We start from the raw sequence: 18099 nt of genomic DNA, 5'->3' as shown, positions 1-18099 counted from the left end.
ATCTGGTTCATTTTGAACTCAGTTACACTGACCCACTTCCCTACTTTTTACGATGTTAAAGTGCTTGGCCATCATGGCTGTGGTGGAGCTTAGGTTGAGTACCCTAAGTCAGATTTATTTTGAACTCAGTCACAGTGACCCACTTCCTTACGTGCTTGGTCATCATGACTGTGGTGGAGCTTTTCGTAAGTCAGGTTCATTATGAACTCAGTCACAGTGACGCGTCCCTTAAGTTTTAACATGCTAAAGTGCTTGACCATCATGACTGTGGTGGAGCTTAGGTTGAATACCCTAAGTCTGGTTCATTTTAAACTTAGTCACAGTGACCCACTTCCCTACTTTTTACGATGCTAAAGTGCGTGGCCATCATGGCTGAGGTGGAGCTTAGGTTGAATACCCTATGTCAGATTTATTTTGAACTCAGTCACAGTGACCCAACACAGAAATAGAAAAGAAAAAAAAAACCATACCAATCAAATCTACCACTTATACTACATAAAACATCCACACTGAAACACACTTACACCCATATAACTTAACAAACAAGCCCCTCAAGACAGACAGACTCAAGCCAAACTCAATACTCCTACTACAACAACCTCCAGATACAAGTCTCACAGAGAAAACCCTCATTCAACCAAACAAGAACCAACCACATTAACACACGTACCTGCACTCAGGAGGACATTCTATGGCACTAAGACAACAGCACCTACATACATAGACTACATAGGCGGCTTGACCACAGACTCCAACTGCCCCAGGCACGTGTAACCACCACACAGAAGACACAGAACACCTCATACTACAATGCCCCGTGCTAACAATCCCTACACAACATCATCACAATATCCCTTCTCTAAGTGACTTATGGCCCTGATCAGGGTCTGTTGCCAGTTTTCTGGATGCCGCAGGTCTTCTTGTGCGAGAGAGACCAGGGGCAGGCAAAGGACTGATTGACTGACTAGATGACAAGAGTAATTCTCTATCTATATGTACATCAAGTTATCGGTTACTGAATCACTCAGACTGTTACAGGATGACATGATATACGATTATATTACTTTATCAAATATGAACGTCAATGCATTTGTAATTACAAAATAACAATTTATTAGTTTTATTCTTCAAACCCTTGATTAACCATTCCTTTGGAAGTTGTTGTAGGTTTCAATCTATGAGTTGCTGTTCCTTCAAATGCTGCTGCCCCTGACTTCAGATTTCCAGTATTGACAATATTTGTACAGTAATGATCACTTATACTAATGCTGCTGTGGTCATGTTTCCGGTAGAGGACTAATGCAACGTAGTATATGGCGTAGAATAGGGACAGGACAAGGGCAGCTACTGCCAAAACACCCCACGACTCTCGAGGGCCAAAGTATTCGCAGAGTTGGTTGCCAGCGACAGCACCAATGGTCCTACCTGCAATTGAAAAAAATATTCTTCATGTAAATAATGTAGTGAAAGCTTGTAACCCTTACCACACTCCACAGACACTTCATGTTAAATGCATTTAAACCTCTCCTTCCTGGTCTCTCTTAAATTCCACTTCTTTATCCCAATTGAAAAATATATTCTTCATGTAAATAATGTAGTGAAAGATTGTAACCCTTATCACACTTCTAAGACACTTCATCTTAAATGCATTTAAACCTCTCCTTCCTTCCTTCCTTCCTGGTCTCTCTTAAATTCCACTTCTTTATCCCATACAGTGTCATAGCCACAATCACCCCTTCATATAATCTCCTCTTTGCATCCATTCCCAGATGCCTATTTCTCATGGAACTTTTTCAGTCCCCAAAGACATTTACTTGCTTCCCTCATTCTACAGTTTGCCTCCACTCCCACCCACTCCATCGCCAGCCTTATGTGATACCAAATACTTAAATCTATCCACTTCCTATACCTTTCCTAAGCCCACACTGCTTCTCACCAATTATGCCCTCTGCTCTTCTCCTAATCCTCTCAACTAAAACCCCCCATAAACCTTTCCAGTTACACTCAACAAACTGATCCCTCTAAAACTACTACACTCACATTTGTCCCCTTTTCCTTTGTAAATTGGAACTATGCAGACACTCCTCCAGTCCCCCAGCACCTCTCCCTTCCCTTAGACACACATTAAACAACCTCACCCCGCTAGGTTCTCAGTTAGAATTGATTGGTGCACCATTTGGTACATCAGTTCTCACCAAGAACATAACGGGGAAGTGATAAAGCGCTATTACAAATCTCGTTTTTCATCAGCTTACAAGGACAATGAAAAGCCCATCAATAGAAATATTAAGTTCATGGATGAAAATTATATAGTCAAACCAAATATCTATTACGAAAGGAAAAAAGAATTCTATCTGCTTCTCCAAAATAACTCCCATCAGAAAGAGAATGAGCTGAAATATTCTCAAGTCCTAAGGCCTATACGAATACAAATGCATCAAAGGGATCTATGAAGCCCTTTCTTCAATGTGTATTGGCATGGTAACTGTGAAGCTGCAATCTACATAGACTGGTTGGACACCAATATGTAGTAGTTCCTAAAAACCATGCAATCAGACACCACTTGGCTACCATGCAACCTGCGAAGAAATGGAAAATAACACAAACGTTTTGGAAATGTGCATGGGTTCAAGGAGGTCAGAAATAATCAAGGCCCCCTACAGTCGCAATCCAAGCTTGAACGTACAAGCACTCACTTTATCAGTTCTACCCAGCATGAGAACACAGGGTAGGCCAGAAGACTGAGAAATTGGAAATACCACCCATCACAACTGACATCAATATCACTCCCTGAAGAAGGTTTGGTTGACCTGAAATCCTGATTGAAGATTATGAATGCCTATGGGCAAATTCTACAGATTTTACACCCTCCACTATAGTGACTAGTTAGAACTAAAGAAACCATCTTCAAGAAAATAACGAAGAAAATAGTATCAACTTCTACAAAAATTGTCTATTAGAGCAGCTGTTGCTTGTCCACACTTTAGATAACTTTAGTAGACACAATAATTAAAAGATCCGTGAAAAAAAATGGAATGAGGTATCTGAAGTAATGCACAAAGTTTTCCCTTACCTATGCCGGATGAAGTAGCTCCCAGAAGCCCCCTGAGTGAAGCTACAGTTGAGGACAAGGCTAATTCTCCACAGTACATCACTGCAGCTGTACTCAGGAGTCCACCGGCGATAGAATCAGTCACTTCCAAAGGGAGTACCATCACAGGGTCAGTCAGGAATCTGAAACCTGATAGACGAAAGCTATTGATGTAGACCAAATCTGAAGGATTCTGGAATGCAGTATTATTATACCATATAAGAACTCACACACTCTTTGTACATACATACATACATATACCAAAGGCTTTTCCCCCCTTACACAGGGGGTAGCCAAAAATAAAAAGGCATAGAAATCACTCCCACCCATTTCATTTCCCATATATTCCACTCCCCTCCACCCTCCTCCCTCCCTCCCATCTCGACACCTCCCGGATGACGGGCCATCCCTGCATCCTGTCCACTGCCCTGGGTCAGAAGCAGTGTCGCAAGACACAGCACATCCACAGCAAGGCCGCTTCATAAATTCGGCGACCCCCCTCTCTCCGTCCCCTCATGCAGGGAAGGAGAAGACGGGAAGAAATGCCTTTCTCATACAGTACATACTTCCCCACCCCCCATCCCCCACCCACTCCCCTTCATGCATCACAGCCTCATCTATTCACAACCCTTCTCCATTCATCCCTATCTTCTGTCTTCTTCCGTCCTTCCTCTACAGACATTCCTCTCTTTTGTAAAGCCCCTTTCACCCCATCCATCCATCTCATCCTAGGACGCCCCCTCATATTCACTCCTTCCACCTCCGCCTTTCACACTTCTTTTACTAATCTTTCTTCACTCATTCTTTCCATGTGTCCAAACCATCCTAACACTCTTTCATCAACCCTATCTCCCAGCTCCCTTTCCACCCTTGTTTTCCTCCTCACCTCCTCATTTCTCACTCTATCTAGCCTAGTAACCCCTATCATACTTCTCAGACATTTCATCTCAAACATATTCAAACTCCTCTCTTCCTCTCTCATGTTCCATGTTTCTGCCCCGTACATTGCTGTTGGCACAATCATTCTTTCATATAACCTCCTCTTAGCATCCATTCCCTGATGTTTATTTCTCCTTACACTTTTTAATCCATCAAGGCATTTACTCGTTTCTCTCAATCTACATTCTACCTCCACCCCCACTCCTCCCTATCCTGTCACATTCGCACCCAAGTATCTGAAACTATCCACTTCCTCCAGTTTCTCACCCTTAATGCTCACTTCCAGCCTACTGTCACTCTTTCCCCTTCTACATCTCATCACCTTACTTTTACCCACATTTATCTTCAGCTTCCTTCTTTCACACACCTTCTCAAACTTTGTCACTAACATCCTCAATCCCTCCTGTGATCCTGCTGCACACACACACACACACCATACAGATACATCACGAACTAAATCCGACGAACAGTTACCAAACCAGGAAAAAAAAATTATCCTTCTCACCTGCAAACCTCACGACGTACCCGATGTTGCAGATGCTTAAAGTAGGGACATATCCAATGACCCCGACAACATAGGACGAGATGACTTGAAGGATGATTTCGAGAGAGGCACCCGCAGCCACCGTCATGCTGACGAGGAAGTTGGACGCCCCCATACTCTTCAGGTAGATGTATAAAAACGTCTCTGTGAAGCCGAAGAAGACGCCTGACGAAGAAAACGCAAGGTTGTCATATCAAGTCTACAACAGGTTCCTCTCGTCTCTGTTTTCTCCTTCCTTGCACAGAAACCCAACAAGAACTCTCACGCCAGGAAGTTGCGACCAAGGTCGTTACCTTTCCTGGTCCTTCAGTTCGAGGGATTTTTTCTCACATGTTTTGACCACGAAAGGAGGGTGAAGTTAACATCATATAAGAACACATACCAATGCAGATCATAAAGAGGAAAAAAACCAAGGTTTCGTGTTTGCGCACGACACTCCAAACATCCGAGGTGAGTCTAGTGGCGGGAGGGCGTGTGTCCAGATTGCGCATATTAAGCATAAGGACGGCGGCTATCAGTTGCACCACACCGGAGGCGATGAAGAGAGGCCTGAGGAAGAAGCAGAGCATAGATGGTCCTTTTTTATTGAATGGTCTAGCCTTCACACGAGTCAAAATCACCATGGCTCCTGGACTGTATGAACAACCACAGCGTATATCGTTGAAAGATATACATGAAGACCCCTCAAGCGCAGTGATTAAAGACCCGAAGTATCCAGAACCGGGGAAGAGACAAAATGGAAACAATTCTCTTTTCTGTATAAACACTCTGATGGCGCCGAGATGAGGCCGTCAACCTTGGCATTACCTTGACACACTGTTGCACATCTCCCGAGCATATGATAAGAAGCATGCACAGATTCGTACCTGAAATCCTGACCATCCTGGACAAGGTACCCTCCGACGATGGAGGAAAATACCACAGCTATGCTACCCCAAGTCTTTTGGAATCCGTAGTTAATACCCAGCTCCGTCTTGTACACCAGGACGGTACTGTCCATTAAAACGTAGGACGACGCCTGAAGGAATCTGTGGGTGAGAACGATTTTGTAGATCTTAACAGACTGTGGATAATGCAATCTGTATAGTATCCCATGGTTAGAATATTGACCCTTTGTGAATACATTCAGTGACTGTTTTTTTTTTCTTGTGATCACGTTATTTCATGGAATTTGTTTAACTATTTCTGTTTTAGTTCTATCAGAATGTGTGTTTGTCTCCACAACACTCCTCACCGGTTGAAAAAAAAAGTGGTAACTTGACTCTAAAACATAACAACACAATAATGGAGACTATAAAATACCACAAGGCCTAAACTAGGCTGTTCCATGTCAATTACACCTATTATCCTCTTCCATGAATTGACCCCACCTTCTCTTGATATAGAATCAATGGATTCAGCGCTCACTGCATGTCTGTTCCATTTGTTAAGCACTCTATTGGCAAACCAGCTCTTGCCTATTTCCTTCTTAAGACTAGAGGTGTGTAGGGTACCCATGAGAGGAGAATAGAGTTATTGTCTCCAGGAAGAGCATCGAGACAATAAAAATATCTCCAGTAGTGGAGGAGGGAGAAACTGAAGAAAGATCGAGGAGAGAACACCTGAAAGATAAGATGGAAGAGAAAACGAAAAATACATAAAAGAGAGAATACCAGGGGAAGGAGTCATCCATGTGGATGTGCGTCAATAAAACTATTTGTGTGTCACAGCAGCAGTCGACATACCCATATATCAGTCTTACTGCCATGTAGGAGTAGAAGGTGACGGCATGCGACTGTGGGTCATTGACCAGCGTTGCTGCGGTAGGCGCGTCTTCGTCGGCAAAGGAGCTATTGACGGAGATGTCGTCTGCGGCAGCGCCGATGGTGCTAGTGATATTCTCCCCCGCAGCAGAAGGGACCTGGACTACAGCAGGAATCGCAAGGAAGAGGAAGGTAAACCCTCCCGCCAGGGCAGTGATGAGACTCATGAACACCTGTAGGGGGGTCCAAAAGGGAACTAAGTAGAACCGTTCCAGATTGTGACGACAATTCTCAGCTTATGGTGGTGTCTCTGTGGGTAGTACAGTGCGTCAGAATGTGCCAATGAGCTTGTTTCTCATGCTGTACAAGAGGGGTTGGTCAAAGAATCACTAAGAGCAAATGGTGTGGCTGCAAGCAGCAGTACATAAAAGGAAAGGGCGGTCAATTGATTTGTGATTTTAAGGTCTGTCTTTGTTTCTATTGGCGTCACTGTGGTATGTGTGTCACACGACATTTGACTCCATTCGTGACGCCGTGCCCTTCCTTCAGGAGTGAAGAAATGAGCGGCGTCTCACGCTCCCTTAATCAATCAGTTCGTGTCATTGCAGTAGCAGGTCAACAAAAGTAGTGTCACAGATATTTCTAAGTATGGAGCAAACTCATGCCCAGCATATCGTTACACTTGACAGGGTTTCACACTGGCAAACACTGTTTCAACACGGAAGATCTGTTGAACACAACTCTTCGGTTTGTGTACAAAATATATTCAGAGTCACGAGAATTTGACAAGAAGTTTAGCCTTTAGCACGACCTTACATAATCCTATAGTAAGGCCAAGAAAGCAGAAACACAAATGTATGAACTAATTGAAAACGTTCCCTTTGTCTTTGTAACGAACAGCTAAAAAAAAAAACTAGTTCCTTCGATGCAGAGCCTGTCCGGGATCTGCCAACATGTCACTTGAGTTGTATAATCGTCTCGCATTTGCTTTAAAAAAAATGATCAACTTATACAACCGAAGAATCGTAAACCCAGGATAGCCCACATGAAGAATTGGCACCCTGTCGAAGACTGGGATGACAACTCTTCATGTGATAAAAAAAAAAAAAAAAAAGCACTCCACACTTATAAGAACCATGCCCTCACCTTGAAGTTTCCAATTTTGTCACCCACGAAGCCCGCGAAGAATGGACTCATAAGGGTGATGAGGTAGTAACCGCCCGACACGAAGCTCACGTCCTCGACAGTCAGGTTAAGTGATTGCTGGTGTAACGATAACTGCGGCCAGAGCATCACGACGCCTGTTCAGGAGGAGGATTTGCTCACTTATGGTTTGCTATTCGTGATCGATGTTTAATTTCTGTCACATTTAAAAGGGCTTTTCATGCTATTCAACGGCAGGCAGTTTTACTCAGTCCAAGGGATACTCGTACAATGAGGACAGTCAGTACTCAAATCCTTGAGTGGTAAGCAGTAGTCATTTGGATCACATTGTGGAAGTAATCAAGACTTGCTGACTTTGTACAAGTGTACCCGACTTGAAAACAATATATATACATACACTTACACATATAAATACACATATACAGATACTTACATATAAGAAAAATAAAAGTGTAGAAAAGCAGAACAATACATTCTTACCCAATGAGTCTTCAGAGAAGTGGTTGGGAAAAGAAATGCTTTAACATTGATATGGGTTATTTCAATCACTTGAGATTCCTGGGCATCATTTTAGAAATAGAAAACGTGCAAAATATATTCAATGGACTCAACGTGGAAAATTCAAAAGTAAATCTAAAGATGAATACGAACAAAACAAAGTCATGTTTCTTATAATCGATGGTGAGAACCTTGAGGAAGTTGATGTGTACCATTATTGAGTCCAGACTCTAAAGCTAACTAAACATCATGAAAATTAATCCTTAGTCAATTCTTATATCGTTAAGTCAAGGGATATGATACAGCGAACAAGAACGAGAGATGTGCTATTAAGGATTACAGTTGTTATCTTCTCACTCGTTGTAATCGAAGTCGCAGCTAAGCTGCGTTAGTACTCAAGCCAAAAGCAAAGGACTAACCAAACAAAACAAAGAATACACAGGCCTTAACCCAGGCCAACTGGATATTGAAGAGATCGTCGAAGAAGGGTCGGAGACGACCACCTTGGCAGCTCCTCCTCCCGCAGGGTGTTCCTCCTTCCTCCATCATCCTGGATGCTCTTCCTCCCTTCCTCGGCGCAATGCCTACAAGTGGAGGAGAGATTCGAGCAATTAAAGATACGACCTCGGCAACAACTGCTGCAGAGTGTTCTCCCCTTCAACACGGGTAATGCTGCCCATCCCTCCCCTGGCGTGGTATCATTCGTTCTTTGGTATCATTAAAATACATCTTCCACAAATGAAGAAGAACTCCACCACCCTTGTTTTCCGCATTCTTTTCGGCCCTTCAGTCCTTCCCGGATTGGACAACGCCCTTCCTGTCGCAACACCTGTCCAGGTCCCTTGGCTTTTCCCCCATTGTACGTCGTTTCGCGTCTCTGTTTCCCTTAACCACATTGATGAAAAATAAAAAAACAACTGACATTATCCGATCGAAATATCTCTCCCACTTACCTTAGTGTTCCTCTGCAATAAATATCTATCCAGACAGTTCCTGCTCCGACCATGGAGTGGGATATGCAACGACACCTTTCAGACATAGGGATCCGGACAACCCTCCACTACACCCTCGTTTCAGTCTATACAGCCGAACATTTTTGCTATTCTGCAGCCTTACACGTTACTCGCAATCCCCCCTCACCAATCATAATAATCTCTGACTCTCTGAGTCATCCATGTCCACTCCTATATTAAACCTGTATCTCTATACTAAGTACTACTTGATGTTGGCATCCTCGGCAACAAACGGACCGGCAAGACAGCTCGGGATGCAGCATCGGCCTCCTTTGGTGCCTCCATCCCAATGCCTGCAACTGACTTGTACCCCAACACCTCCAATCCTCACTACAAAATTTGTGGTAAAGCTGCTGGGAGGGAGGAACACTCGACAAAACATGTGAGCCCCAAGGTGCGGCTCGACGAGATCGCGCTACTGACATCACTCTCCTCAGAGGGTCTCGCAATCTCTCTCCCCATATATATATATATATATATATATATATATATATATATATATATATATATATATATATATATATATATATATATATATATATATATATATGTGTGTGTGTGTGTGTGTGTGTGTGTGTGTGTGTGTGTGTGTGTGTGTGTGTGTGTGTGTGTGTGTGTGTGTGTGTGTGTGTATTATCCATCTGGACAGATGAGGATAGGAGGGTGGTAAAGAAACACACAAGTCAGAGATGAGTTTATTTCTCTAACGTTTCGGCTATTTACACCTTCTTCAGAGAGACTAAGTAGTACAAGGGGGTTACAAGATTATACATCGTCCGGAGGACGTCTCCTAGTTAATGGCCTGGTGGACGACCGGGCCGCTGACGATTGATCCGTGGATGGTTGGTCCGCTGACGATTGATCCGCGGACGATTGATCCGCTCTATGTTTCGCTTCCTCATTTTCCTTTGGCCAGTCGTGTACTGCTAATTCCGCCCCTATTTTTGACCAGCTGATAAACCCTTTTCTATTATTTATACATTCTTCCTTATTGGAAGAAGCATATATTAATAAGGAAGAATGTATAAATAATAGAAAAGGGTTTATCAGTTGGTCAAAAATAGGGGCGGAATTAGCAGTACACGACTGGCCAAAGGAAAATGAGGAAGCGGAACATAGAGCGGATCAATCGTCCGCGGATCAATCGTCAGCGGACCAACCATCCACGGATCAATCGTCAGCGGCCCGGTCGTCCACCAGGCCATTAACTAGGAGACGTCCTCCGGAAGATATATAATCTTGTAACCCCCTTGTACTACTTAGTCTCTCTGAAGAAGGTGTAAATAGCCGAAACTTTAGAGAAATAAACTCATCTCTGACTTGTGTGTTTCTTTACCACCCTCCTATCCTCATATATATATATATATATATATATATATATATATTCCATAAATAGATAACATACAGGCTAACTATGAGATAGATCGCCATGCATAGGCAGGTCATCGTTAGATGTGTAAAGGATAGAGGTTGGTTCCCCGGGCATCGCCAAAGGGTTCAAGTTAGAGTCAACAGATTATAATCAAAACTCATGTACGTGCAGTCTCGTCTCAATTATGGCTATCCTATAACTCATTATGGCCCTCTCACCTGCTCTTGTAGTTCTTTCCTCATACCAATTGTACCGAAATACCCACTCCCAACAGCCTCCTATTACCTTCCGTTCAAAGACTAGGTTATACCTCATTTAAAAGTACTAACACCAGTACCTCTACCTTCTCTCCTCACCTTTCCTCAAGGGACGGGACTTCTTTCTAAACAATTAATGGACCATACCTCATACCCTCTTTCAACGTTTTCATAGCTTAGGAACATAACACCCCCATATATATATATATATATATATATATATATATATATATATATATATATATATATATATATATATATATATATATATATATATATATATATGTATATACTAAGGGCCTCTTCCCATATATATATATATATATATATATATATATGTATATATATATATATATGTATGTATGTATGTATATATATACATATATGCACAGACTTGTCAGTAGTGAATTCATAATTCAGAAAACATCATCTCATAGATGCTTTTACTTCGACAAGTTTACTTTTTGTTCTATGTGTCAGTTTTCTAGATATTTATTGTTGATTAACATTTAATAATGCTATACACCAAAGAAACATTGGAATTGTTAGAGTTTCAGAAATACAATATTGTTGTTCAATATAAAAGGAAAATTGCTGGAAATCTTGGGGTTCCCTTTTCTACAGGGAAGTGATTGTCTGAAAACCTTGCGATTCTGGTTTCTACAGTTAACACAGTGATTCCCCAATGTACCAGCTAGGCAAAGGAGTCCACATCATCTCGTCCAGGTCGACCAGGACCCTCTGACAGGATCCTTCGCGCTGTTAAGAGAAGTGTGGAAAAACAATTCACCTTGCAAGTCTGCTGCTGTCACCGCAGAACAATTTAATGTCAATTCTAGAACAGCTGTTAGGTATTTTCATCAACTTGGCTACTGTGGGATAGCGGTAAGAAAGAAGGCACTTCTTCTACCTTTTAATATCAGGTGAAGAAAATATTAGACCAATGAGTTGTTGGAGAGGCCGTTCAGATTTTGGAAGACTGTCATAATCCCTGATGAGTCCCGATCTACCCTACTTTCAGACAGTGATCGGGTGTGGGTCTCAAGACTCTGTGGCCAAGAATCTTATTCAGAAAGATTGTAGCCAACAGCAAAACACAGCAGTTATTCTGTGACGGTGTTGGGAGCACTTTGAAGCAATGGTTAAGGGTGTGAGGGAACTATATAAACTGATGAATTTGGAGCAATAGTCGATCAATGTGTCCAAACATCAGAAAGGACTCCTTCCTATCTACTCTAGGGTCCAAAAAATAATGAATAAATAAATAGATAAAAGACATAAAATCGATTGGAAACAAATGAGATCCAAAAAATTCCGTGGCCAAGCCAGTCGCCTGATATGAATACAATTGAACACCTCTGTGGCACTGGCGGATCTGGGCTGCGGTGTCTGAAGCCCTCCCCCCCCTCTCTCTCTGTCCCAAATTTTGTTCATACATTACCTCATTGTAGAGGTAGAGAAACCAGGGCAGAAGTATATTCACCACATCAATGAGGGTAAATCTTTCAAATGTAATATCAAATATCACTTTATCCCAATATCATCTGCATTTACAAAATTCAGGTTAGTTAGTTCCCCTCAAACTCTGATCCTGGATCCGCCACTGCTCTGGGGTCATAATTGACATGGCAATTCAAAAGATAAGAATCTATCAGCAAAACTAGATCTTTTGAAATGATCAAATGAAACATGGCACGTAATTCCTCAAATGATTAATAACAATCTAATAAATAACATCCCCAGCGGCAGCATTGAAAAAAACAAAGGACATCTCAGCCAAGTATTAAACGATTTAACTATAATCATTTGTATACAGTTTCATTGTTCATTTTGCCTTTAAATCAGATGTACTGATGGTAGGGATGTTTATTTACTTCTAACATGTTTGTTTATACATACATACATATACCAACGGCTTTTTCACCCTCCCTCCCTCCTTCCCTCCCTCTTTTCTTGGCTCCTCCTGGATGACGGGTCATACCTGCATCTCGCCCACTGCCCTGGATCAGAACCAATGTAGCAAGACACAGCACATCCACTCATTTAATCAGCGACCGCCCACTTCCATCTCCGTCGCCTACTACCAGTGACGTATTGGGAAGCGTGCTGGCCTCGCATTGACTTAATTCCTTGTGGGCTCGAATCCCGCACTCCTCTCTGATTCCCAGCAGTGACCGTCTCCCGCCAAAGCGCCTCATGGGGCAAAGGTGACGGCTTCGGCCGCAGCTACTCAGCGCCTCCTGGCGTAGGCTCCTCTCCTCAGACCCGGCGCTGCTGCATCTTTGTGGCATGAGTAGAACGCGTGACTATTTCTATGGTAAGCGTCTCGCGTTGGGTCACGTGCTCCCGCGTTAAGTTGGCGGGGGACGCGACCTTTCGTGACCATTGTTCTCTGCGGCGCGTCGTCACGTGACCCAGATGCGCGTCATCGCGTGACCCAGATGCTAACGACGGCGGTGATGGTGTCGACTGTAGACTACAATGGTCGCTTGAGATGCATTAGATGTCAGGGCACGGACAGGCAGACGGGAATTCTCTCTCTCTCTCCCTCCCTCCCCCCCCCTCTCTCTCTCTCTCTCTCTCTCTCTCTCTCTCTCTCTCTCTCTCTCTCAAAGAAAAAAATATATACGTACAGACCTCAATACTCCATTGCCACCCACCTAACCTATCTGAAAACAAACAAACAAACAAATAAATGAATAAACAGATAGACAAATCAACAACCAAAGGATCAACAAACCTATCTATGCACCAAAGGCGTTTTCCCCTTATAAGGGGGGTATCCAAGTCGGAGGCACGTTCCCACTCATTCCACTAAATGGATAAATAAATAGATGAATAAAAGAATTGGTAGATGAATAGATAATAAAGAAATAGTTAATAGATATGATGGAACAAAACTAATTCGCTGACATCAACACAATCTGCCCAGTTGCCTTGTGTTGATCTCAACCGACAAATGCAATATTGCTCATATAACCTGATCATGTTTGGCCCCTAAATAATTTCATTAATCTTTTATAATATACTATTACTGAGTAATATTTCATAAAAGCAAGAAAACAAGCCATCTGTTATTGCGAAATGTTTCAAGCACAAAGACAGCGCCTACTCAACAATCGCATGTTTACTTGTAAACAAAGGAACTATGTCGACATTTATTACGCCAGGAACACCAGATCCTAACAAATGCTTAGAGGACAGTGATATCATCACACCATACCCAGATGCACACTGTCTTTCATGCTCCTGAAAGCTGTAAACATCGAAGAAATACAACCTAATGACAACACCCAGTCAGCAGACCTGCGAGCATTAGTAGGCATGGGGATAAACACGGCATCTGGAACCAGCCAATCAGTGACAAGGACGAACGAGACATATGACGTATGGAAACTTCAAATTACGCCAAACATTTTCTGCCTCCTCCACCGAGACGACAAAATCCCACTTCCCTTCTAAGTAATAGAAAAAGTCAATGTGACTCCAGATATGGCCAATTAAATGAATGTCTTAAAGAAAATACAATATGCTGAATTAGCTCTCAGTTTTAATGAGACATGTTTAAAAAGGGAAACCTGCCAATTTGTGCCCTAAATTGATCATGTAAGCAATGTTGTCATTATTTGTGAATACAAGTCTAAAGTGCGTAGTAAGAATTCCTTATATAATAAAAATACTCTGTTTTGTTTTTAATTATTGTAGAATCATACGAATCACCCATTCATTTAAAGATGAATAAACGTCACCTTGAAAACAAAGGATTACAAAGGCGGAGCATGCCGACAGGAGACCTTTTGATCCATATCTAGGTCGGATGCGAAAAAAAAATCATTTTAATAATAAAATAATAAATAAAAACTATGATAATGTAAATAACAAATAAAATACATAAATAAATGCATAGGTATACTTAAATAATAAACAAACAGGTAAATAGTAAATAATAATAAATTGACATGTAACTAATAATAAATGAAAATCAGACAGAAAATGATAACAAAACAAAAACAAATAATATAAGATAAATTAAAATCATTACAGCATCTTACTTAGGTATTTATCTAAATGATTCTTAAAGCTTCGAACTGAACTACATTGCACTACCTGTGCAGGAAGTTTATTCCATTCATTAACTACACGGTTGGCAAAGTTGTTTCTACCTACTTCCAAATTGAATCTATTTCCGGACAGTTTGAGACCATTGTTTCTTGTCTGATTCTCATTCAATGTAAGAATTTTGTCACTTTTGATGTTGTCAATTCCCTTTAGAATTTTAAAGACCTGTATCAAGTCACCTCTGAGTCTACGTTTTTGTAGGGAAAACAGATTCATATGTTTTAGTCGATTTTCGTATGATTTATTTTTGATATTTGGAATCAGTTTTGTGGCTCGCCGTTGTACTCTTTCCAGTCTGTCAATGTCTTTAATGAGATTCGGTGACCATACGGAAACAGCATATTCCAAATGTGGACGAACTAACGATTTATATAGCTTGTTAATGAGTGATGGACTTTTGAAATCAAAAGATCGCGCAATCAGTCCCAGAATCTTATTTGCTTTCTCAGAGGCTGAAATACACTGCTTGGATGATTTGAGGTCGTTACTGATAATTACGCCGAGATCTTTTTCAATATCCACTTTTGTTAACGAATTTCTAAATAACTTGTAATCGTACTTACTGTTATTTTTACCTATGTGCATTACCTTGCATTTACTTGTGTTAAATTTCATTAGCCACTTTTCAGACCATTGCTGTAATTGATCTAAATCTTCTTGAATATCTAATTGGTTTGAGTGATCATTTGCCACTCCGCACAGTTTTGTATCATCAGCAAATTTGGAAACAGTAGATTTTAGTCCATGGTCTATATCATTTATATATACTATGAATAGAAGTGGCCCAAGAACGGAACCCTGAGGAACTCCACTTGCAACACTTTTCCATCCAGAAGTTTTTCCATTTAAAACAACTCTCTGTTTTCGACCATTCAACCAATTACTAGTCCAACCTAATTGGCTACCACTTATTCCATGCAAAGCTAATTTAGTAAGTAGTCTTTCGTGTGGTACGGTATCAAAAGCTTTTGCAAAGTCTAGATATACTAAATCTATATTGTTTCTTTTGTCATAATTCGAGATAACTGTGTTGTAGAATTCGAGTAAGTTAGTCACGCAAGAACGTTTCCGTCTGAAACCATGCTGGCTATCATTTATCAAACGGTTACTTTCTAAATGATGTTCGATAGCATCTCTGATGATAGTTTCCATTATTTTTCCTACGATTGAAGTCAAACTTATAGGCCTGTTTACTTGTAAACATGCACTTACCTGTCAGCAATAAGGTTGTTATACAATTTCTTCGAGTTTAAATGATATTCCGACAATGCCACACGCAATACACGACTGTTATCTTCATAAATACAAATTCTCGTATATACAACCATGCATCAATGGACTTTAATGATGTTATTCTTATCTATTCCTTGGGCGTGCTCACTACAAGTCTGTACGCGTAGGCTACTAAGATACAACTGAGTTGACTTCTGGTCGTTCGCCCCGGCGGCTCGCAGTCCATTTCCGTAAGAACAGGTTTTGAGTCACTTCCAGTTCTGCCAGATCAAAACATTCATTGTTTACCTTGAAAAACAGTCCACGTTTCAGAGAAAGAGAAAGTTACTAAAATACAAGAAATATGTGATCAGAAAGTGGAACATAATTATTATCATTATTATCATTGTATAGATGTAAAGTATACTCTGACACCGATATTGAAGATGCGCTTCAATTTGACACTGGGATGCAGCCATTCACCCTGGGGCGGGGCGGGGCGGGGCGGGGCGGGGCGGGGCCGGGCCGGGCCGGGCCGGGCCGGGCCGGGGTGGGGGAATGATCTAAGTTCTGTATCTCGCCAGTGACTATGATGATAATAATAGTGGTAGTAGTAGTAGTAGTAGTAGTAGTAGTAGTAGTAGTAGTAGTAGTAGTAGTAGTAGTAGTAGTAGTAGTAGTAGTAGTAGTAGTAGTAGTAGTAGTAGTAGTAGTAATTATAATAACAATAGTAATAATAATAATAATAATAATAATAATAATAATAATAATAATAATAATAATAATAATAATAATAATAATAATAATAATAATAATAATAATAATAATAATAATAATAATAATAATAATAATAATAATAATAATAATAATAATAATAATAATAATAATAATAATAATAATAATAATAATAATAATAATAATATTAATAATAATAACAATAACAATAATAATAATAATAATAATAATAATAATAATAATAATAATAATAATAATAATAATAATAATAATAATAATAATAATAATAATAATAATAATAACAACAACAATAATAATAACAATAATAATAATGACGGTTGAATCGCTAAAAAAAAAAAAAAAAAAAAAAAAAAAGACGAAGATTTCTCCGGGCAGGTCTTGTAGAAGGAAGAACTATCTTCAAATTCCAACGCGGCGACCCTGACAAAAAGACGCTAACGTAAGAAGAAGACTGTAGCCTAGGAAAGGAAGTGTGCGTAAGGTTAGTCTAGGGCGGGGGTTTCCCACCGCCCATCCGTCATCGCACGCACTGACTGACGTAGACCCCGAGTCCAGGAACCGAGAGTGTTTCCTTTGTATGCTAACACAAACACGCCTCCTGTGTGTGTGTGTGTGTGTGTGTGTGTGTGTGTGTGTGTGTGTGTGTGTGTGTGTGTGTGTGTGTGTGTGTGTGTGTGTGTGTGTGTGTGTGTGTGTGTGTGTGTGTGTGTGTGTGTGTGTGTGTGTGTGTGTATTCACTTGGTCTTTGGATCACGTGTTGGACTCGTGATCAACAGCTATTTCCCTCCTGGAAGAGAGCTCAGAGCTCGTAGGTCCGATCTATGGGTAATGCTATGACCTTGCACACACACACACACCCAACTCCCCGCCCACGAGAGTCAGAGTAACGACCCGAAGCGCAGCGGTACCGAAATAATTTCGGCCCTGGGCAGGATTCGAACCAGGAACTCCAGGCCACTATCGTGGCAGTTCAGTGCTCTACCAACTGCGCCACCGAGTCGTGTGTGTGTGTGTGTGTGTGTGTGTGTGTGTGTGTGTGTGTGTGTGTGTGTGTATTCACCTCGGATCTGCTGCAGTCTCTGTCGAGACAGCCAGACACCACCCTACGGCAGTGAGCTCAGAGCTCATTATTTGCCGATCTCTGGGTAGGTCTGAGACCACTCACACACCACACACCGGGACAGCAAGGTCACAACTCCTTGACTAACGTCCCGTACCTACTCACTGCTAGGTGAACAGGGGTTACACGTGAAAGGAGACAAACCCAACTTATCTCCGCCCGGCCGGGGAATCGAACCCCGGTTCTCTGGCTTGTGAGGCCAGTGCTTTACCAATCCGCCACCGAGCCGTGTGTGTGTGTGTGTGTGTGTGTGTGTGTGTGTGTGTGTGTGT

General features: G+C 41.4%; 1 protein-coding gene across 1 annotated transcript; it reads right to left on the bottom strand.

The window, feature by feature from the left end:
* Positions 1 to 508: 508 nt before the first annotated feature.
* On the bottom strand, positions 509 to 16130 carry LOC143033773 (major facilitator superfamily domain-containing protein 6-like). The gene is made up of 9 exons (XM_076199259.1): positions 15952 to 16130; positions 8398 to 8562; positions 7463 to 7617; positions 6299 to 6549; positions 5441 to 5602; positions 4957 to 5123; positions 4536 to 4739; positions 3074 to 3241; positions 509 to 1425 (listed from the first exon to the last, which is right to left on the bottom strand). The coding sequence occupies exons 2-9, from the start codon at positions 8525 to 8527 to the stop codon at positions 1121 to 1123; spliced, it is 1542 nt and encodes a 513-aa protein (XP_076055374.1). The 5' UTR covers positions 8528 to 8562; positions 15952 to 16130; the 3' UTR covers positions 509 to 1120.
* Positions 16131 to 18099: the final 1969 nt, after the last annotated feature.

The sequence above is a fragment of the Oratosquilla oratoria genome, chromosome 16 (assembly GCF_046742065.1).
Source record: "Oratosquilla oratoria isolate Oo_2021 chromosome 16, ASM4674206v1, whole genome shotgun sequence".
Lineage (NCBI taxonomy): Eukaryota > Metazoa > Arthropoda > Malacostraca > Stomatopoda > Squillidae > Oratosquilla > Oratosquilla oratoria.
The sequence above is the reverse complement of the archived record's forward strand: the minus strand, read 5'-3'. Positions and strand labels throughout refer to the sequence as shown.

Excerpts from the sequence above, each read along its gene's own strand:
- LOC143033773 (XM_076199259.1), bottom strand. The coding sequence starts at position 8,527 with ATGATGGAGGAAGGAGGAACACCCTGCGGGAGGAGGAGCTGCCAAGGT. Across the intron at positions 4,740-4,956 it reads CCTCTTTATGATCTGCATTG|GCGTCTTCTTCGGCTTCACA; the intron begins GTATGTGTTCTT and ends TTTCTTCGTCAG. Across the intron at positions 3,242-4,535 it reads GTACGTCGTGAGGTTTGCAG|GTTTCAGATTCCTGACTGAC; the intron begins GTGAGAAGGATA and ends TTCGTCTATCAG.